General features: G+C 41.6%; 1 protein-coding gene across 1 annotated transcript; it reads right to left on the reverse strand.

The window, feature by feature from the left end:
- Nucleotides 1-446: 446 nt before the first annotated feature.
- CSDE1 (cold shock domain containing E1) lies at nucleotides 447-22,421 on the reverse strand. The gene is made up of 20 exons (XM_055819828.1): nucleotides 22,277-22,421; nucleotides 18,072-18,503; nucleotides 13,061-13,259; nucleotides 12,219-12,328; nucleotides 11,779-11,871; nucleotides 11,159-11,256; nucleotides 10,918-10,999; nucleotides 10,439-10,567; nucleotides 10,147-10,272; nucleotides 9,113-9,325; nucleotides 7,125-7,265; nucleotides 6,878-7,036; nucleotides 6,209-6,316; nucleotides 5,196-5,371; nucleotides 4,692-4,804; nucleotides 3,869-3,988; nucleotides 3,474-3,652; nucleotides 2,343-2,506; nucleotides 1,244-1,376; nucleotides 447-658 (listed from the first exon to the last, which is right to left on the reverse strand). Exons 3-20 carry the CDS (start codon nucleotides 13,257-13,259, stop codon nucleotides 611-613), a joined length of 2,391 nt encoding a protein of 796 aa, XP_055675803.1. The 5' UTR covers nucleotides 18,072-18,503; nucleotides 22,277-22,421; the 3' UTR covers nucleotides 447-610.
- Between the last annotated feature and the right edge of the window lie 305 nt (nucleotides 22,422-22,726).

The following is a 22,726-nucleotide window of genomic DNA, read 5'->3' on the forward strand; positions in this document are numbered from 1 at the left end:
TTCACCGAGCTCTAACAACTTTGCTGGCTAGGACTTGAATTAAATGAAATAGGAAAACACCATAACGTTTGGCCGTCAGCTGAAGTGATCTGAATGTTCGCAAAGATTTTACATAAAGTTGAACTTACTCCACTCTCAAATGGTCCTCAGAATTTGAGCAGAGCGAGCTGAAGTAAGCCTTCCGCCTCCACTTGGAAGGAAAGACACAACGCAACGGAGCACTAAGGCATAGTAATACCTTGGCCAAAATAACACAGATAAAGCAGAAAGAACTGTAGTGCAGAATTCCGTAAGGTCTACCAGCACAGAGCTGTCTATAATGTTTACTCACATAGGCAATGTAGATTTGCAGTTACCAGTTGCGTTAAATGCACCATTCAAAACAAGCTTCTAAAATGTGATACTATAAGGCGCCACCTTTAAGTTCTCCAGAATGCAACTGTGCATAACTTTAAAATGGTTTCATAAATTTATTTTAAACATAACATGAGAAGGTGTTAAAACCGGTGTAATAGCTTCTTAGAATTTGGAGGAAGGGATGAATAGGGAGATATTCAGTACCCTTCACCAGCCCCCACTGCTGTTGTACATCAAGTATGGGTTTTGCAGATCAGTCTATAACACCAGCTTGACGGATCTTTCTCTCTGCACCAAATCCCTGCAAGGAAAACAAAACAAACCTTTAGCTCCAGCATCACACTTCAAAGGGAACCCGTCCGTCCTCTTCCCACCAACATGGAGTTAACATTCCTAATGAACGCCCCCCCCCCCCCCCTCTGTCCTCCAAGTCAGTAACAAAACAGGTTCTGTGGATTGCTCTTTGTAGTCCTAGCTACATCACATATTCCAGATGCTTTACTCCTGCTTATCAAGCAGTGGAAGAACATTATGCAAAAGCCAAGTTTAGGTAAAGTGATTTCATTTGCTGCCTCTGACAGTAATGAGGTTTGTAAAAGAAAAAACAAACCCAGGTAGGCATTACAGGCTAGAACACAAGCAGCGATTGGTTGCTTCTGTACCACGTGCTCCTCTGAAACCACAGCACACAATACTGACCCAGAGTGCAGCACCCCGACTTTGCACAAAAATCATCTCATCTCACACAGTCACTATGGAACGAGGGTGGACACCATGTTTCAAACTGTTCAGGCTCCCAACAGAGAAAGCAGGAAGCAATATTATGTTATCCAAGTTAAAACACAAACTGCAGTTACTCTGCAAGCTCGCCTCGTATTTTACATACCTTTGAGTTATCCGGTCCCCTAGGCTGACGAAGAACTGTTAGACGAGGAGCACTGGCATCATCCAGATTAATGCTCTTCAAACGATTAACAAGTCTATCAGGACGCGGAGCAGCAACAGCCTTAGCACCTTCACTGTAACAGCCAACCAAAGAGCACTAATGACTTCCCAGAGATGGTGTGAGCTACCTCATTTACAGTCACTTTCCCCATTAATCCATTAACATAATCTGTCTCGTGTGATAGTGGGCCTTCTGGATGATACCACTTACATCTGCCTCAAACCCAGGACTTTAAACACAGGACTCTGAAACAGCAGTAGCTGAAAACAGAGCTCTCAGAAGGGTATTCTGTAGCAAGCAGAGGTGTTGCATTTGCTTTCATGCACACCTAAGTAGTATTTCCCACATTTCTGTTCCCTTTAACTGCAACAATAAAAGACTTAAAGCTGGCAGTACACAGTATAGCATTAACATCTCTGAAGATGATGAGAATAGAGAATTTTGAGAAAAAAGAATTAAATTTTAGCTTCTGGTTGAAGTGCTATCTCAAGCTTAAGCAAAATCCAAATTGTGCCGTCTTCTTCAAAACATCTAAGTAGTTCAAAAGCAAACCCCCCCCCCCCCATCCCCGCCACCTGTAAGAAATGGTGTGCCAAAAAGAATAAAGGTGCTTTAACAACATTGGTTTTGTATTTAAAAACTCAAGTTGCTCTTCAGGAACAGCTGGAAGTACTACAGACTACACCCAGAGAGGCCAGCAACTACATAGGAATACCATCAGTTTTCTTATTGTTCATTAATTTCTACTTAGAAGGCTGTATCCAAGTTCCTGCTACGGGGGGGGGGGGGAGCTTCTTCAGAACAAATTAATAAAAGAACAAGCTATCTGTAATTAAGAAAAACTAAGAGTGCTGCTGCTGCACTGTACAGGACGCTACAAGTGCTGGCAGCTCACAGGTGAGAGGCTCTCACTGAAGCCAGCTGTAATTCAGAGCTGCCATTCTAGGAAAAGCCAGCTCCATTTAGAAGCAGCGCGCACTCTGCTGCTGTGATGCAGACAGCGTGCCAGATCAAATCACTTGAAATTCTGAATCCTCACCAGACACGCCACACATTACAGGCACTGCATTTTCCTGTGCGCTGGTTCAGGATTACGGAGAACTCCACTTCATCCCCAGCCTGTAGTTCCACACCATCCTGAACTTCTTTGACATGGAAGAATAGCTTTTTGCTGTCACCCACTTCATAGTTAATGAAACCAAACTGAAAACCAACACATCACAAGGTTATTTCTTTCTTCTTGATCCAAACAATGCAATGACTTACTCATTACTGCAGTTTAACTACTTCTAGGAAAAAACTCTGAAGTGCCTAACAGAAGTCGAAATACAATTTCTACACTGAACAGAACATTCTGTCTGGGAGCAATGCTTCTGGGTGCCTAGGCACTCCTCCTGGGCCCAGCGTCTATAGAAAAGTTCTGAAAGCTGCCAAAGCCCTTGCAGTTGCATTAAACTGAGAAGAGCGCTGTCGCATGTTCTTAAGACCCCACCTTAAAAAGTTACACAGCAGAAACCACTCAATTTTTTCGGTCTGCCGCCAGTGTAAGAAGTTGGTTATTTCCATTACCCTTTACTCATGTATAAGCTGGCAAACCTCATCTAAACCTCTCCCTAAATTATTACAGTGTAGTGCTGCAGAGTAAATATAAAATCAGAAAGCATTCACAACACTTAATTTTCTAATCATTCTGAGAGCAACTAACTAGGGCAATGACCTGCCCTCACATTTCAGGAGGACTACAATTATTGACTGCTTAACGCTGTGAAGAAGCTTCTTTTAGAAGCGAAGTATGCACAGTTTTGTTTCTTTTTTTAAACACTTAAACGTCCTGTTCAGCAGAAACCAGTCAGATCTGTTTCTAGGACATCTCAGAAAAATATCTTCAGAATCAACCACAGCAGGAACTGCTGCCCAGCACTACCAATGTTTCAGCACCAAACCAAGTACCGAGTTCACGTTTAGTAAAGTCATGTTACACAGGCTTTCATAAACCAGTATTTGGGTCACACAAAGCTACTTCCCTAGAACCAGAGTACAAAGCGAACCATTTGTGCCCAGCAACCTTCCTGGACTCAAGTGCCGAGGTAGATTCTCATCTGCTCTACGCCAAGACAAGCAGTGATTTTCTATTAATATGCATCTCATCTTCACAGCAGCAGCCGCTCACCTGATCTTTCACGCATTCCACTGTGGCTCTGCGGAACGGTGTGATGTTAACAGCCATTGTCTGCCCATTTTGACCAAGAACACAGAGCTGAAACTTTACTGTCTCTCCCTTTTGCAGACAGTCACCTTTGTTTGCCATTCCAACAATTCCAAACGGATAGACCTCTCCTTTCATCTCACCTAGTGGAGGAAAAAGTGCAAGACAGAACTGAGAAGATTCCTTTCCTACCTGAGGGCGTTCAAAATCTATTTGCAGCATTATTGTCAGCTGAGTAGTACAAATATAGTCTGTAGTGTGACTATAATACTCAATACCTACTTACAGATTACTGAACTTTTACGCTGCTCATGCACTTGTGAAAGGAATACCTATAATTTAAAAGAAACAAATCTTACCATCCTCCATGACTTCAATCATGCCCTGGTATTCCGTTTGTGTGGGATCTACGCTCCTCAAAGGACGAATTACTTTACCAGAGTAAACAGCTGGATCAGCTTCTTCAGTGATACCGTTCACTGAAAAAAACCCAGGATGTTCTAGTCATACTTTATTTTAAATAGAGTTAGTGATGCAGATTGACCAGGAGTCAACAGTTTGCACTGCAAGACACCTAAGGCAGCGCACTCTATCACTCAGTAGAACTGCAACAGCTTTAACACAGTAAGTCATGACGGTTTTTCTAACCAAGGCCAAACTAACATTTCAAACACAGAAGTAGAAGAATACTACTTTCTCTTGCAACTAGAGTCCATGGAACTTGAAAAGCAAATCAAAGTATTTCATGTCTCTTCCACTGCATTCCCATTCCCTGCTCACTTGAACCATTCAATAACCTTTAAGTATGCATTTTTTTTTGCCCCCAAGTCCTTAATAGCCCCTGCATCTATCTGCATTCCTCCTGCAATTTTCCTTCTGTGAGGTACAGCACAACACGCACTTGTGTGGCTACTTCTGCCACTAGGCCTCTCCTTAAAACACTACACCTGAAGAGGACAGAGTACAGTAAAGGTCCAAGAGTTGCTACTGTCTACAGGACTGTTGGTCTGCAGTTGTCTGTTCTCTGGAAACACAGACAACAGCTTTTAGGAAACCAATGATCACCAGATTAAGCATCGTCTTCTTGGTCTGAGCTCCAACTGTAAACACATTATTAACAACCTTTATCCGCCAGCATGTGCTAAGAGCACCGTAAGCAGAAAGTACCAGGTACAGTCTTACCTGCATGTGTTTTGTTCACCTTTTCTGCACTAACTTTGTTTCCTTTGCCTTTTGACAAGCTGTATTCAACAGTGTCTCCAAGTTCCAGGCTATCAATATCACCACAGTATTCACTACAGGAATAGAATTATGTAAAATTTGCCTTCAGTTACGTAACAGTGATGGTCATCCAACATTCATGTAAGTAGATCAGAAACTATTTAACCCGCTCAGCCCTTCACATTTTCAATAAATCCTTATTCAAGGAAGCAAAGTGTTTCAAATATACAGCTGTAGTTCTTGGCCTGGGATTCAGAGGCATAGAACACCAAGACTTCTGACTAACAGAAAAGCTTGAATCAGTCCAACAGAGATAAATATAACTCGAGACACCCAAGCATGTATATACGTGTGCACATGAAGTCCACATGGGTTTAACAGTCAATGGCAAGAAATCCTCTCCTCGAACAGAACACTTGCCACCCCACCTCCCACCAACACACAAATAATAAAACTGTCATGCACCTGTAGTGGAAAAATATCTCCTTATCATGATTGGCTGTTTCAATAAATCCAAAGTTATCTTTCAGGGCTGCCACGTATCCCAAAAGCCTCTTAGAGCTGTAATTGCGTCCTAGCATTCTGACAGAAACAGCTGTTTGCAGACCAGTTCTCTTCACTTCACAAACACAGAACTCAACCTGTTGAAGAAGTGTGTATCAATACTAGGTAGAAAAAACCAAAACCACATCCACCAAAACCACGACCACCAACAAAACCACCTCAAAACAACTGATTTCAAACCTGTGTCACTGTAATCAACATCTAAGCTCACCATGGAAGTAATTTTCTAGCCACTACTTCCCTAAAAACATCTGTTATGACATTTAGTACATTCCAAAGAGTAGCAGTCACACCAGTGGTATCTGCAAGGCAAGACAGCCCCTAGCACTTAGCTGCTTTTATCCATTAAGATGAGAAACTTTATGTGATTCCCCTCCTTTCACTACACTTAATCACCAGTGGCCCACAGTGAACTCATTTGTTTCAGATATTTAATAAACATTAATCAGTGCCTTCCTAGCATGGCTCCTGAACACAGACAGGTTTTAGGCTGCTCCCCCAGATCTCCAAATTCTTTCTCTTTTCCCACTGTCTCTCGGGCTAATCTGCTTGTACGGTTATGTTATCCCGATTCAACATCCATCTCAAAGTCTCTGTGCTGATTTCCTCTTGATTATTCACAAGTGGAGACCACTGTTTTAATGATAAAAATTCCTTGTTTAAAAAGCATCATTTAGACAGTATGACACTATTTTCCTTTACGTATCGCTAGGTTTTAGGATATTTCTCTTTGTTATACAGAAGATTAAGCCGCTCAAACCTAGGACAGAAGAAAAGAAGTGGGTAACATTACACAGATGCCTTGTCCTTCACTTGTTCGACAGGGAGAACAAATCCAGTAACAAGGCAAAAAGAAGCTCACATCTCACAACACACAGAGAAATATTTCCTAAAGGTACACTAAGGTATATTGCCTTATCTCCTATCTGGGGATTAGCAGATCCTTCCACATCCTTGGCCTGGTAAGGAATGGTCAGTTTTACTCCACAGTCATCATAAACAATTATTCCATCCTCAGCTTCCTAAAGAACAAGACATCAGAATACAGCAATCAGTGTAAGCAAGTGAGTTTACTGCGTATAATTCAAGCACTGCTCATTTAAGCCACAGTGGTCTCACAGTAACTGCTCACTATCTGGTGAAACACACAACAAAGCAATCACCTCTTGAGTAAGAAGCTTTGAATGACACTAAAATACTTTCTTTTAAAGGAAAGAAAGTATTACCACCATTTCCTACTGGTATTTATTGGAAGTTTAAGTATTCTGGCATTGATTTGTCATGCCATTTTAAACAACAGAGGTTCTCCTATAGCCCTAGAAACTTAATTTTAACCAATGCTATCTACACCTTAAGCAGTAGTAGGCATTATCCTCAACATGATCACAAACAATGCTTGTATTATCCTGTTTCACACAAGTTAGTTTTTGCTGACTGCTGCCATTAGCTATTCAATGTAGTACACATTTATACAGGATGAACAGTGCTTCAAAAAGTTGAATTACTGATTTTAAGGAAGCAGCCTCAGTCTCCAAAGCCAGGAACACAGAACATGAACTTCACAAGTAGAAGAGCAGCGTTACCTTCTCTTTCCCTTTATTTGGGCTAGTGGCTTTGGCTGGAGTGGCTTCTTTGTCTATAGTGCCCACAAAACGGTGATCTGATTGGGTATGGAAAGAAACTGTGCCCTTTGGAAGCTTTTTAATCCTTATAGCATGATTTCTTTGGGCAGATAACATATCCTGAAAAATAAGATCAATCAGATTTTAGACAGTCTGCACGTAATTTCTTTTAAAACAAAGATTTTGTAAAAATGTTAATCTCACTTACAGGAACGACAGTAAACTCTACTTCATCAGAAATGTGGAGTTGATTTCCATCCATAATTTCACTGAAGTGAAAGAACATGCGGGCATCCCGGTCTACACATTTAATGAAGCCAAAGCCATCTCTCATTGCTGCAATCACACCCTGAGAAGAGTTAAATGGACAAGTACAGTTTTACTACTAGTATGCAACATCTGTCTGTGGGGTATGTAATAATCTGAACACAAGGCCTGAATGCTACGAAAACACTTCCTGATTAATGCAATATGCTTCCTTGCAAACTGTAGTGCTAACGGCTACGGTCAACATGACATGCAAACAAGTTGTACTTACCTAGTTTCTCAATATCAATTAATCTTTCCCACTTTACTCTTCATAAGAACTTAAGCCATTAACAAGGAGGACTACAGTTCAAGAACCTGACATTACTACTACACCCATTCTTGAAGGGGGTAACTCTACAGATACATGCATCATCTATATAAGTACGTAACATGTACATAAACACACATAAACATACAAGAACCTATATAAACAGGAAATAAAAGCAGTGGTTGGAGGGAATTTTGAGAGAAAAACCGTAAGATTTCCAGACACAAATGAGGGAATTAAAAAGCTTTCTTACAAACAAGTTTGTTAAAACAAGACTATCATACCCATGGGTGTATACTATGGTATTAAGCATAGTAACATTAAGCATGTTACATGGTATTTTAGTGGCCTTCCTGGTAACCACTAGAAATGGAATACTGAATGATGAACAGAATACACTGTGCCCTATCAAGTGTAAAATTAAATAAAGGGGGAAAAAAATAAATCCATTTCTCACCCTGACTTCTGTTAAGAAAAATGGAGGGGGCAGGGGGAAAGAGGCTCCATAAAGTTGCTGAAAGAGTTCATCACAATTTAGGAAGAACTAGTACTAGATCATGCCAGAGGCATTGAGGAAGATAGAATTCATTAACATACTCATTTCAGCCCAGTTACTACAGAGCCTTTGGCAAGTCTCAGGGAAGGTTTATAGGATTTGAATGACAATGCAAAGATACTTTCCACCTTTACGACCATTCCTCTCTAATATAGCTTTCACAAGCTCAGGAAAATCAGCTAACCTTTCTAGAAGCAGCCAGCACTTGTCACGTCAATGACAGCTCAGTTCAGGCAGGCAAATATATTTAGCCAGAGTAGAAATACAAGAAGTCTATAGGATAGAATGCCAAAAATTGAGAGGCTAAAGTCAAATTTCTGTGGTTTTCCTCAAAGCACAGGGTCCCTAGTAATTCACAGCATACTGAGATGTGATAGCACTGTAACTGGATTCCAATTGAAAAATAAGGCACTTACAGCCTAGCTGGAACAGAACCAATATTCCAAATTACAGGAGTGAAAGATACTCTGTAATACTGATTAGCACGTCCATCTTAAAGTCCCTGTAATCCACAAAGAGTTTTCTGTATGTGATAGAATGCAGCTCTTTACCATCTTTCTGCTGGACCCTCAGAGACAGGCCAGAAAGCATGAGACCCAAAAGCTGCACACAGCACCTCCTCTGATTCTTAAGACTTTTCATTACCTGACCCAGAGTAGCCCCAGGCTCTTCCAGTTTTCCCAAGAAACATGAGTAGTTACCCGTTTAGACTCAAATGTGAATTTTTAAACCAATAGTTCGAGGCTGCATTACTTCTCTGCCTGCTGTAAGCAGCTAGCAATCCCCTCCAAGAGGGCCAGCTAAGGTCTAGTTTTCTAATATGATTTAATTTACTCAGTAATTCAGTTCTTAATTCTTTTAAAGGAAAGATGCACAGCATTAACTCTGAATTTTATATCATTTAAGCACTTTGTTAAAAGTGTACAGCTGAGGACTGGATTTTGGAAGAGGCAATGGAAGACACTAGGGACTTTCACATTAAGTTATTGTTTAAGACAAACCCCCCATGTTTTACTTTCAATTTCCCCTAAGGAATTAAAAACTTCAGAAGATTGATACTTGCCATTTCCCTAGTTTCATTAGTAAACTGGAAAGTATTGGGCAGAACCTCAATATTGGTGGCTCGTTCCAGTTTGTCACGTCTGTCTGTTGAAATATTGAATCGAACGTGGTCACTTTCCAGCAAGGTCACCTTGGATTTTGTATCTTTGTCTCCAAATGGAAGTTCTTTCGGAATCACAAAGTCAACTTTGATGCGGCCAGGTAATGGATCACTCTAGTAGACAGAAACCCCAACAGAAAAATGTTAGTTCACCTACAAGACTCCGCGTAACCAGACAGAATAGTTGGCAGAACTACTACTGCTAACAGAAGTGTGGATGACACCAGATGCCTGCTGGACTCAGACCACTATGCTTCACTTCTACCACTCCTAATCTGCAATTTATTGCCCAAATAATATTACAGCCAAATCCAAGGTGGTTTTTGTTGTTGTTGGTTGGTTGAAGGGTTTTTTTTAAGCACTAAGAACTAAGTTTATAACCATATTTACAGCACCACATCTGAAAGTCAGCATCTTCCCTATTAAGTGTCCAAAACACACAGAAACACCCCCCCCCCCAAATCTTCCTGAAACACCACAGGTTCACCTAAAACCTTAAGGGAAGTGCTCAAAAGCCAAACACTGAATGTCAAGTTATCTCTCTGTCAGCCTCATTAACTGTCAATGCTCAGAGCAATCCGTAATCAGGCCTATTCCAGCAAATACCTTCTCCCCTTTTCCCTATGCTTTTGCTTTAAAGATAAATCCTAAACCCACAAAATTCAATAGGAAGTATTTGAAACACTAAAGAAAACACATACTCCCCAATGTACCAGTACCCTAATTCTTGCTCTTTACAACCTTTAGAAAAATTGCATACTGTGACTGCTATCAATGGTTGTTACAGGTTAAGTCCAAGCTTATTCCTTTTACTCTGACAGGATGCTTATGTGGCGGACTGTAACAGGGAAAGGGCAACCTTCGTACTGCTTGACTGGAATTCAATACAATCAATACAACATTTCACATAAACTTCAGTAAATACTGAAATTTACCTGGTTTTTGCTGGGTACTTTTGGAATTACTTTGGTTACGGTTCCTTCAAAATGTTCAATGCTGATATCTTCAAAAATGACAGTTCCTTGAGGCAGCAGTCTAACATCTGTTGCAACTTCTTTACCCTAAAGGTACAACATTAGTCAAACACCCATAGAGAAGAGGTGAAGTAACAGACATTTTCCAATGAACCTCCTCCCCCCTTCTTTTTACAAGTTATCTGAGAAAACAGACAGCTGTCCAGTTATGCCCTAGGATCTTGTCTTCAGTTTTTAATGAATTTCGTCTTACGTTTCTGTCTTTGATTGTAAACTCCACATCATCACCAGGCTGTAAGGCTTCTAGGTCACCTTTAAATTCACTATAGTGAAAGAATATTTCCTTCACGACATCACCCCTCTCAATAAATCCAAAGGCTTCCTAAGAACAGAATAAAGTGTTTAATAAATTGCCCATTCTCTTAACATACCAAGACAAAATTTTACAGGTTCTATCAAACACAACAAAAGACACTGACATACCAGTATAGCAGACTTATGAGTGCACAGTTTAACAGACTACCAGAAGAAACATACAAACAGAAAAAAATGGGATTTCCTTTGTTAAGGAAAGAAGTAGTATCAAAGATCAGCTGTTTAAACAGTTTCACCCTGTTTACACCCACAGCTACAAACTATTAATACCTCTTAAAGACCTAAATATATTATTTATAACTTCTCAGAACAGCATTTCATTTTCAAATGAAACTTTAAAACTAAATTATCACTTACTTTCATGGCACAGACTACTCCTTGACAGCGGGCTTGTTTCTTTTTTAATAGCATAATGTTACGAGCACTTACAGCACCAGTACTAGAGGGGAAAAAAGAAAACAGCAAACTTGAAACAACTCAAAACTGCAGCAAAACTTAAGATTGATTTTCACAGCATCATCTCAGTTCTTGGAACAGGCATGAATTCTGCCTGACTACAAAAACAAAGTATGAAGTCAGAAAAGCAACACCAACTTACTGTTTATTTGTATCAATTACAAAGTTTATTTTATCTCCTGTTTCCAGCTGTACATTTCCTTCAACATCCTCTGGGGTGTAAGTCAGGTAAAATACTTCCTGTAAATTAACATTGACTAATATTACTCTATTTGCAGAATAGTTGCTTCAAAGAAACATTAACACCATTTTGTTTAAGAACAGTTATCTTCTACCAAAAAAATTTAGTGTGAAAACTGAGAATGGTCAAACATGACATGCATTCTTTTTTCCACTGTGCTGTTTTGATGAGTCTGTAACAAGCAACTTAAGTTGAAAGGTTTTATATGTGGCCATCTTTAAACGTCAATTTCTAAACATTAAAAGTTCAAGTCAAGGATACATGAACATTACAAAACCCAGCTCCATTAAGTTTTAGAAAAGAACAACTATTTCCCTCTATATAAAGTTCTCCATGCATATAAGCAAGCAAGCTGTCAAATTAATATTTCTGTTTGTAGTAATTACCAAAGCATGCTTTTTTTGTGCCATGAACTTGGTAGTGTCAACTGTTTACATTAAGTTGCATCAATTTTTTTGTTTTTGCTCATGGACCACAATGATGGATTAGTGAAGAGTTCAAGTAAAACACATAAGCTTTACCCCATTACGTTCGTAGCATACGCTCCCTGTAGGACTCTGACCCGGGGCAGCTGGAGATTTACTCTCTAAATTGTGAGGAACAGCGCACACAACCTACCAGTCAAAAAAAAAATAAAATTCCATTGCTAGTAATTTCAGGAGCAGCATTGTTCAATACAAAATGAATTTCAGTATCCTCTACCACACACTCATCTAGTGTAACTCAACCCGGAATGTCATGCTGCAAAATTTCAGTCTTACAGAATACCTGTTGACTCTTTAAGAACTGCCTAGAGCCAAGCTAGAGCTCAAACTGAACCTTTGAATTTTTACCAGAACAACAGAAATACATTTCAGTGTAACTGTATATTGTATGTAGTTAATATGCATGCTAAATCAATCTAGGCTTCTGTACTGCAGTAAAGAATGGAAACTATGCCTTATGGAAAATGGGCACTAACTTGTCCATTTATTCGTTCTTCAGGTAGTATTTCTGGTTTTATCTTCACCAATTTAATAGCAATGGGTTTTCCAGTTCGGCGATCAGAAGACACTTCGAACTCCACATCGTCTATAAGACAATCAAACATGATAATGGCATCACAGAGTTTTGTCTGGGTTTTTATGTTTTGTTTTGGTTTTTTACAATCACTACATGGTTACATTTGATAATTCACGGCTTGTCACCAAACACAACGAAGTAAAACTCAGGTGCTTTTGTTACCAAGGAAGGACACTCTATTTGAAAGTATTTCTCTGGTTATTCTACTTACTCACTCCCGTTGCTAATGAACTATTCTATTGTAATGGTTTGTCCCTCAATAGTTCCCTCCACCTGCCCCTCTCACTATACAGCGAACTTCACACTGAAATTCAGACAACACAACACATGCCATTAAAACAGTTTAGAAACTTCACTGCCATATTAATTAGCAGCGTGAAGTAGCTGCCTCCCCATTCTTAAAAAAAGCCCTGGCCATCTTCAAACTAATTCTAAAAAAAGAAATACTAGGCATGTGAGGTAAATTCTTCCACAGTTTAAGCACTTGCTTCCACCTCAGTTATATAAGTTTGACCTAACACCAGACCTATTCCAGAATGGCCACAACTGTATTGATAAAGCTGCACAAAGTTTAAGTGCTGTAAAAGTCTCTCATTAGGAGTGGCAGATTATTCAGGTGTCTCTTGTGGCCCACCAGAACACCATGCATCTGTTCATGCCATATGATAAAAGCATGTTCTATGGCAAGTGAAAGAAACTGGTCTTCACTCACCCTAGAAGCTCTGAAAGTTGCCTAATTACCTCCTACTTTAAGCTCCTGTAAGTTGCCATTATACTGTGAACAGTGGAAGAACAGTCTAGCTTGCCGTTCTGAACACTGAATGAATCCGTAAGAGGTCAGCAGTTTTTCTATAACCCCAGTCTCACGCAGCGCTGCCGAAGTACCATTGGGGTACCCGTTGTGTCCATTGTTGTGGAGCAGGTTTGGATCAAAGCTCATCTGTTTAAAAGAAGTGGGGGAAAGACAAAAACGCTAATTAAAGTAAGTTCTGTTTTTCCATACCCACGTAACAGCATAACAGAAATGAGAGCTTGTGGAAGGTATTGTGACAAGCAAATTTAACCATTTTTAAAATAGAGAAGGAACGTCAAAATATACAAAGCTTTTGTAAACCAATAATGCTTAAAATTTAGACAGGCAACACACTTATAACACAGGCCAGAAATAAAGCTTGCACAGACCAAAACTAACTTCTGACTTTCTTATGTATTATACCTCAAAGTACTCTCACATTCACTATTTCACACCAGGGCCTGAAAGTACCTGCTCTTCCAAATTAAACAGGTAATTCAGAAAACACAACTATTATGAACCAACAGAAGCAGGTTCACATCCCTGCAAAGTTTGCCCCCAGTTTGTCTGTTCAGATTTTCATACTAAAAAAACCCCAGTTTAAAGTATTTAAACATTTTTACAGTTATGGAATTTATACCCAGAATTATAACTTAAACTAACGCTTCTGTGGCATAGGAGCCCAAGTGCTAGACAGACTGAAAAAATTTGAAAACAGCATTAAACTAAAAAAGTTAAAGCTGTAATGAACTGTTAACTTATAGCCATGAATATCTGGGGGGGGGGAGCAGCAGTCTTTCTCTTTCCAGGGTACAGACTCAACCTTGAAATACTCAAGTCTCTTCCATTTACAGGTTAGCAATTAAATCAGTTGAAACTGATTTAAACCTCACTAAACACTGTAATTCAAGAAAGGTTACTGAAGCAACCCTTCCCCCTCCCCAAACAGTCAACATGCATCTTAAAACACAGTATTAGGAGGGTTTTATTTGCTGTAGTTTCCAGAGTATTTATTTTTGGAACACAATGAGACTATCTGTTCTCTGCTTTCTTCTTGCATCAAGCAGAACGAATTCAAAATTAGTCAGCAATATGTTTAGTGGAGATAAAAGACAGCCGAGCAACCTGTAAAACGTTCATGCTTCTTACTCTAGTACAGAGATTGAGTTACTGACCGTATTAAAAAGGTATAGTTACAACACGTCTTACTATGCTGTCTGGAAATCAGTTTAAAAGTGATCAGAGGGCACTGAAAATCACCTGCCATGAAGTTTCTGGGCAGAAATCTTTATTTCAAGTGAGACCAACATTAAAAAAATAAATTGGTAAGAACTGCAAGAAGTAAGGACTGACAAAGAGTTCTGACCTCCAAGAGAAAAAGGAAAACATCAGTCCTCACATCATTGTACTCTGCAACTTCTCAATGCTAGTTAGCCTTCAACCATTAATCCCAAATGGTTCCAAAAAAAGATGCTGGTACTGGTTAATGGTGAAACTTATAAGCATAACCCATGCTGGTGTATTTTTCCTGGAACATTTCCACCTTCATGTTATGGCTTACATATTTAGACTTTAATGCAAAAAGGATGTTGTACCAGAACCTAAGGGGTATTTTCACTGGTTTCATTTTGCAGGAAGAAGCAATGTTTTGATGGAAGAATTTCTAAAAGTTTCAAGAAAAAAACCCCAAAACTGATACTTCATAATTGCTTGGGAAAAGACCAAATGCTTCATATTTGCAAAAAACTGTTGATACTAAGAAGGTTAAGTAGTGAAGAGGACATTCACTAGGTAACCAAACCTATGGCATCCTGTGCTACTGAAACATGTTGACATTGCTGCCCTGACCTAAGGATCTCTGGCACAGGGGAGTACCCTTTTGTTTAAGACCCGCATGTGATATGATTGATACAATTAAAAAAAGAAATGACACAGTTTCTCTAATATGCACTGCTTATTTTCTTGGTTTACACCTCTTCATTTTCCATTTTTAAAATGAGTAACTGTAGTATGGCCAACTATTGCACAAAATCTCCAAGCCTCAATGGGAAAACGCACCAGAGGCAAAGGTGTGCACATATACACCCCTGATGCAGAAACAGCTACAAAAGCTCGATGTTCTGTTACGCTATATTAAGAGAACTACTAAAAGCCTAATTTAGAGTCTCTTTCAGTGCTGTGCTTCTTCCCACACACTAAAAACTCTTGCAAGGAAGGGACTACCTTACTACCCAGCTTCCCCTCTCATACTTTAAAGGGAGGGCTAAAGAAGTTGAACCAAGGAGTTAGTTTTTAAGTTTGTTAGATTATGTTATTAGTAAATTCACATAACTTGACAGAGGTCTCAGTATAATTATCAGAGTACAAATATTTAATTAGGATATTGATTTGGATTTAATCTTAGCTCCATCAAATTAGCATTTGTCCAAACCTGTGAGTCCCAAGTCTGGTTATGTACGATGCTATACAGCAGTTCTTGTGTGTGAGCAGATTAAGCTGAAGAGAATGGGAAAACCTAACTCTCTAGGAACATCTGAGCTGCCTCACTCATTGTATTCACTAGTAATTCTCCACAACTTACGAGTTTTCCTTTGTCAAGAGCAAACTAAAGGTGAGAGCAAACTCACCTGAAGATCCCCATTTACAATAAATAGAAGTTACAGATGACAACTATCTCCCTGCACTGCACCCTGCAGGCAACTTTCAGAGGACCTGCAACCTACAACCAACTTAATCTGTAATTGTTTTAAACCTTTATTCCTTTTCTAGTTTACCTAATGCAATATACAACAATTTTGCTACAGCTTAAGAAATGTGTCTGTTCAGGCATGTCTGATGCTGTCAAAAACTTGGGGAGAATAAAAATATTCTGTTTTCACAGAAAACCATAATACCAGTGCAAGAAAACATTACAATGTGGCAGTTTACAAATATCAAGTAACTACTATGTGAATAGCTGTTCACAGCCAAGTTAGGTAAGAATTTTATTGCTGCCATATTCAGATTGATAGCCTCCCTACTGTCCCAGAATTAAGTAATAAACTTCATTGTATAAGGTCTTATAGAACAAGAGAAATAAACAGAAAAATGCAGTACTGTCTGTACTGTGGCATGATAACCCACAGTATAACAGACAAGCAGTTACTCAATCCCTTGATTTCAATCAATACTGCCCTCTTATTCCACATTACAAACCCTCAAGTTATCAGGATATCACAGGTTTGTAGAGTAGCTGGCATAAATCAATACTCTTACATGTTCAAGCAAGTCATAAAATACTAACATAGTAGAAAACACTGATTCAGAGAGCATGACCCCTGCCAGAAATCCCTAGAAAACCCTAGTCCATCCTCCTCCTGAAAGGCTTGCCAAGGACAGACAAAGGCAGCCATGTCTTTGTCTAGGTGAGTCTTGAAAACCTCCAATGGCAGAAGTTCCACCACCTTCCTGGGTTAACTGCTGCAGTGCTGTGCTACTCTCCTAGGAAAGATGTCTTCCCCTCATGCCCAGCCTAAACTGCTCAAGGGACAAAAGCCACAGCAGTTGCATCTTTTTTATGCAGTGGATTATCTCTAAAGGGCACATTTTTTCAGAGCATCTGACAAAAAAGCGCCATACAAAGCTGTTAAGAGTTACAGACTAGTTCCTGCCAGCATCGCTCCAATATATGAACCCTCATCTTTTGAGGAAGGCAACCCCTGGGGCATTCCATACACAAGAAGATACTCTTGTGGGATGGCAACACTGAAGTGTTTGATTTTAAGCCATCCTAGAGCTGGAAATAGTTTTCAGAAACAAATTGGTCCTGCAAGTAGACAGGCTGGGGGAAGGGAAAATGATACATTATTATACCTTTTCCCAGGAGAATAATAGGCAAGACTATTAACCCACTGTGAAAGCTCAAGTGAGTGTGACAAATGCTTTCTGTGAGTCATTTACAAAATGGCCACTTCACATCTCTGATACAAGTACACAAACACACATACGCACCCCTGCCACAGATGTTAAGTAATAGACTAAAGGTGTATCAGATACAGAAAATGACAAAAGTCTACCTAAAAATCAAGTTCGGAATAGCCTATCTCAGGGTTAGAAAACAATACAACTGTCACCCCTTGCTCAGAGACTACCACTGCATAACTTTTGGACAGTTTGATTTTAAAAGGAGTATTACTAGTACAGCACAAAGGACTCATCATCAATCGTCTAAAGCCTGACTTCAGTTCACAGATAAGACTCCTCAGGGTGGCACTAAAATTTGCTGTAGGGAGAAAGATACATTATAGTATATGCAGTCTTTCCAGATATTTGCCATACTCCTACACCTGTTCAAACATAATGTTGTAACAGAGCGTAACAAAAATCAAACATAATGCCCGTTTATACATATCACCCGGAGTACTATCATAAAACTGTTCTTTAAGAATCTTCTACTAATAGGCTATAACCTATTAATGCACAAACAAGACTTGCTCATACTTGCAATATAGCAGTTATATACTGGCCCATGATGACTACCTGGCAGTAGTGTCCACTACCAATGGTTCACTCTCAACAGCTGACTTAACACAGCTAACCTGTCGGTTTACAAGAATAAGAACTATAAGCCCCACCAATACATGTACTCAGAGGAAGCAAAAAACCCCCCAAACTGTGCAGTCAGATTTAAAGAAGACTAAAGAGGTTATTTTAAAATTAAAAAAGGCTGAAACCACAACATTACTGTTAGTAGAAGAGTGAAACATTAACAATCAGCTCCCTAGGGTTATTAAGTATTGTTAAACAGAACATCTTACATGTACTGTTAATTCATCATACTGCTACTAAACCAACATAACAGAAAAAACTGCAAAAAAAATTCCAACAACTTAACAAAACCCACACACTTCTGTTGGCAATTTGTCTCCTATTAAGTTTAGAAATACATATATAACTTTTTATATAAACACATACACCAACCTCGCAGTGATATTCAAATATTGCACTTTCAGTAGTATTAGCCGATTCTTCTGTTTCAGCACAAGTTACTAAGAATGAAGACTGCTATTATTAAAAAAAAAAAAAAGAGAGAGAGAGAAAAAAAGAGAGAAAAAGAAAAAAGACAGCACGAAAATGTGATCTATCAAGCTAATAGAGAATACAAGTGCTGCTGCCCTGGGCAGTTTCAATACAGCACTGGAGAAAACAAAGACTACTAGCAGCGTTGGGACGTGCTCTTTTGAAGCTGTTGAGTAGGCACAAACTTCTTGTTTCAGATCAAGCCTTGTATCTTCAGTGTACGTTTCCTCTTCTTTGGTCTTGAGTTGTTGTTACGATGTGATATATTCTTTTCCTGATCTGAACTTGAAGCAGCAGTTTCAGGTGGTAAATTCTGTTCTGTTCCACTTCATACTGGAGAAAGGAAAAAATAGCACACTAAATATCACTTGAAAAGAAATTATACATCAGTCTTAGGTATTCCTACCAACAGGTGAATTTCCTCTACCTTAATACTGTAGGTTTGATCCATGCTAGGAAAGACTTTACCGATTATTTGGCATGCCCATTTTCAGTTTTGTTTTCCAAGAAACATTACCTCCAGTCAGTGATACAGTGCTCCCAATTTTAAACTCTTCAGACAGTAAAGGCATTTCAGGAAACATCCCAGTCTGTACGATTAAAACAGCAACTTCGTTTTGATGAATAGCAGCATCATTTAACCAAGTCTTAGTCCTCCTATCACTAACTTTATATGGCTGTCATCTCATAATTTAATTACCAAGTGCTTGCACAGGCCTTCACAGTGGCAATAGGGTGTATGTGTGTAGCGAAATTAGAATTTCCTGATGATTTTTGTTTCAAAAGTCAGTACTTGAAGCAGCTTTAACTTTGTATTAAAATAAACTTATTAATTATATGTACAGATGCTGTATGCCTGTTCTACACAGACCATATGCACTCTGGCATTGCATGTAAACAACTGCAGAGCCATTCTCCAGACTTAAAACAGTGTTTGCAAAATGCTGCTTACATATAGGTAATATTTGTGTAGATAACATAACAGAGAAGTCTCTCTGCAACAGTAACTAGATAGTAATCCCCTCCTAAAGTTTAACAGTACCACTTGGCACTTTCCTGAGAAAGTGGTTTAGACAAACTGCCACCAACTACATAAAACTAAAACCTTACAGAAACAAGAGCTTTTTTCAAAAATAAATAAAATTAAGTTTTGAATTGAGTTTGTTGCTTACTCAGTAGATATAGAGAAGAAGGGGGGGGGACAACAGATTTTCGTGGACAGAAGCTGCTAAGTAGTAACACAGCTATGAATCTACAGATAAACTAGCACATTATGCAGTAATCTAAAGCTATAATGCATCAGAGCACAACTCTTCCCCAAGTTGTTCCACAAGTCCCACACCAGATGAGAAAAAATATGGACCAAGCCTGTTTCTACACTGTAGCAGGAAAATTAATTTCTCAATTTACATTGAGCTTTGAATTCCCTTTAGCGAACTTGAAAGAGTCAACCTAAGTGACTGAAACAAAAGTGCAAAGACATTTAACTCTCATCATAGTGAAAATGTTGACTGCAGTCAGCTATTACAAGTAAGAATTCTAAACTCCAAAAGCACACAATGGCTGTATGCAAACTCATCACCCAGTTTTCACAGAAGTTTGTACTGCAATGACCTCTCGTCCAGATGAAGCATCTTACTTTAGTCACCACTTTGAAAAAAACTTTCAGCTGAAATAAATTTTCTTGTGAGACCCTTACACACACATGAATGAGACTAAAGATGAAACTGGATGAGGGACAGTACAAACCAGTAATCTGCTATGAAAGGTTTGCAGTGAAAGATTCAATTACAAAAAATAAAATTAAAAAAATTTCAGAAGACACAAAGCTACTGCAAAAATAACAGGATCACTAGACTTTTCAGATAACCTCCATATTAGATTCAGGGCATCATTACCACAGTCTCTTTCACGGTAGTGTTATTTTTTGGATGGCATTTCAGATCTCAAATGAGCATTCCCCAAACCAAGTGCAGGAGAAATGAAGCAAACATATACTGTATCACAGGAACTGCACAGAGACACTCAATATCTTCTTATTTGTGTACTCCTCATCTAATTAGACCAGTATTATTAGAGCACTACCGCAGCTGTAACTTCTATCGTATCACATTTCATGTTTTTCTGGGCACACAATATATTAAATTTTCATAAAATAATCAAAACACCTCTTCTACCCAACCGTGACTAAAGCTAATTTTGTCAGCTAAAGAAATAAGGCATTAGCTTTTCCCTTAAAAATTAGCTCCATTTGATAAGAAGATTGGCTTACTACACTTATTAAAACAATGGGGTTGTCAAATAAGAAGTCAAGTTAAAAAGAAAATCTCACGCTGTGTGTCTGCCTCAAATTCTTTACTTTTAATTCAGCTACTATAAATACTCCTCCAAACAGTAAACACCCTAAGCAGCTGCCCAGCCCCCAAGTCACACTGGGTTCTGCATTTGTGTATTTACAGCTGAAAGGATTAATGCAAAGACAGGGGAGAGCTGTGCAAGTCCTGCTCTTGAAGTCCCTCAGGTGCAGGTTTTGCCCAATGACAGCAAGCTGTCCACAGCTAGGAACCACCCGTACAGCCCAGCAGCAGAACCTGCCAGGTTACAAATGCTGTTTTGATTCCCATTTTCTCCACAAAAAGAGCCAAGTGCAAGAACACGCATTTCACTTGATCAGAAAATGTGCTTCTAGGAATAGCCATTTCTCACATGGCTAAGACTAAATTTAATAAAGATACAACTTGTTATTTTCAGTACGCATGCACAACACGGTTTTAAATACTCGAGGTAAAGCTACTCTGGGTCTTTTCAGACTCATCGGGAAGGCAGCACCGAACATCAGCGCTCACGCACCCTGACCTGACCGATCCGCCACAGCTACAATATCAGCTGCCAACGTTCCCTGGGGCACTTGTAAGTTAAAAAATACGTATCTGGGGGCAAAAAAAAGTTAAAGAACTCCCAAGGACATCTGTAAAGGCATGTACAGACACAGAATCAATCAAAAAAATAAACGTAAGCAGAGAAATCTGTTTTCTTTCAAGGGGCCTGGCGCTGGGGGGCCGCCCTGCGCCCGTCACTAACGCGAGCAGCGGAAAAGCGGCTCCCGACGGGCAGGGACCCACCGCAGGCCAGCGGGAGGCTCCTGCAGCACGGCCGGCCCCCAGCGCGGCACTGCCGCGGCCCTGTTCACTGCGCTGCTGCAAGATGGAGGCCGCGGAAACCAGTCGCGAGCCCCGCCGAGGGGCGGTGCCAGGAGCCCCAGCCCGCAGCGCGCCGAGCGGGGGCTGCCGCGCGCGGGAGGCGGCCAGCACGCTGGGCCGCGGCCTACGCTATGACAGCGCAAAGGCCGGAAAGGGGGCGCGCCAGGCGCCGCTGCCGCCCGTCCCAAGCGAAAGGCAGGCCCGGCGGAGGGAGTGGCCGCCGCGCCGCCCTCCCCGCACACAAAGGGGGGCGATGGCGGCCGCTCCCCCACACACAAAGGGCTGGGGGCCCAGGCCCTGCGTCGGGCGGGGCTGCGCGCGCGGCATGCCGGGAGCCGCGGTCCGCCACCGCTCTTTCCCGGCGGCCGTGCAGGCCCGGCCCCAGCGGCCCCAGCGGCCCGGCCCCGCCCGGGGCCTGCCGGGGCCCGTAGTCCCCCCCCCCGGCACCGCCCCTGTCTGCTCTGCGCCTCTCGGCATGCAGGCCCCGACAGGCCCCGCAGCCGGCTGCGCCGCGCGGCACGTCGGGAGAGCGAGTCCCGGCGCCGCGATAGCCCCGCCCCCGCGGCCGGGCGGCACTGCGGCCCCCAAGAGCCCCGGCGGCAGGGCGGCTGCCCGCGGCACGCCGGGAGGCGTAGTGCGCCCGCCGCTGCGGCCCAGCAGCCCGCGCCCGCCGCAACTCCATCCCCGGGCGCCGCGACCCACCAGGCGGGCGGCCGCCCCCCACGCGGCCGCGGGGAGGTCCCGGGCGCCTCCGCGCCGCTAAGATAGGCGATAAACGGTTTACGGACACAGAGGTGCCCTCGGCCTCCCCCGCCACCTCTGGGCGGCCCCGGTATCCCTTCGCTTGCGCGGGCGCCGCCTGGGCAGCGGCGGGAGTCGCCAGCGCCCGCCGCGAGTCGTACTTACCCCAACAGCTCAGCGCCCCCGCTCCAGCGCCGCCATGAGCAGCACGGCACAGCACGTAGGAATAAATCCCGGCCTCTCGCGAGAGCGCCGGGCGGAGCCGCGCCTGCGCTGGGCGGAGCCAGCGCCTGTTCACTGCGCATGCGCGGCGGCGCGCCCCGCTCCTCAGCCGCCCTGCAGTCGGGGCGAGAGCGCGGGCAGCCCCGTCCCTCGGCCGCCCCGGGGAGCGCGGGCAGCCCCGCTCTTTAGCCACCCCAGGCGGGGGGAGCGGCGGGCAGCGCCCCGCTGACTCAGTTTGTCACCGAGGGAGACGCTTTGTGTCTAGATTCAGATACAAGCGGAGGAAATCACCAGTCCTGAGGCCCGAATCGATTTTTCAGCGTGAGCAGACCAAGTTCTGCGAATGCCCCGGATCGGATACAATCATACGTTTAGTCACAGATTCCATACTTA

The sequence above is a fragment of the Falco peregrinus genome, chromosome 16 (assembly GCF_023634155.1).
Source record: "Falco peregrinus isolate bFalPer1 chromosome 16, bFalPer1.pri, whole genome shotgun sequence".
NCBI classification, from domain to species: Eukaryota; Metazoa; Chordata; class Aves; order Falconiformes; family Falconidae; genus Falco; species Falco peregrinus.

Excerpts from the sequence above, each read along its gene's own strand:
- CSDE1 (XM_055819828.1), bottom strand. The coding sequence starts at position 13,259 with ATGAGCTTTGATCCAAACCTGCTCCACAACAATGGACACAACGGGTAC. Across the intron at positions 5,372-6,208 it reads ATCCCCAGATAGGAGATAAG|GTTGAGTTCTGTGTTTGTGA; the intron begins GCAATATACCTT and ends CTTCTTCAACAG. Across the intron at positions 4,805-5,195 it reads GAGATATTTTTCCACTACAG|TGAATACTGTGGTGATATTG; the intron begins GTGCATGACAGT and ends CTATTCCTGTAG.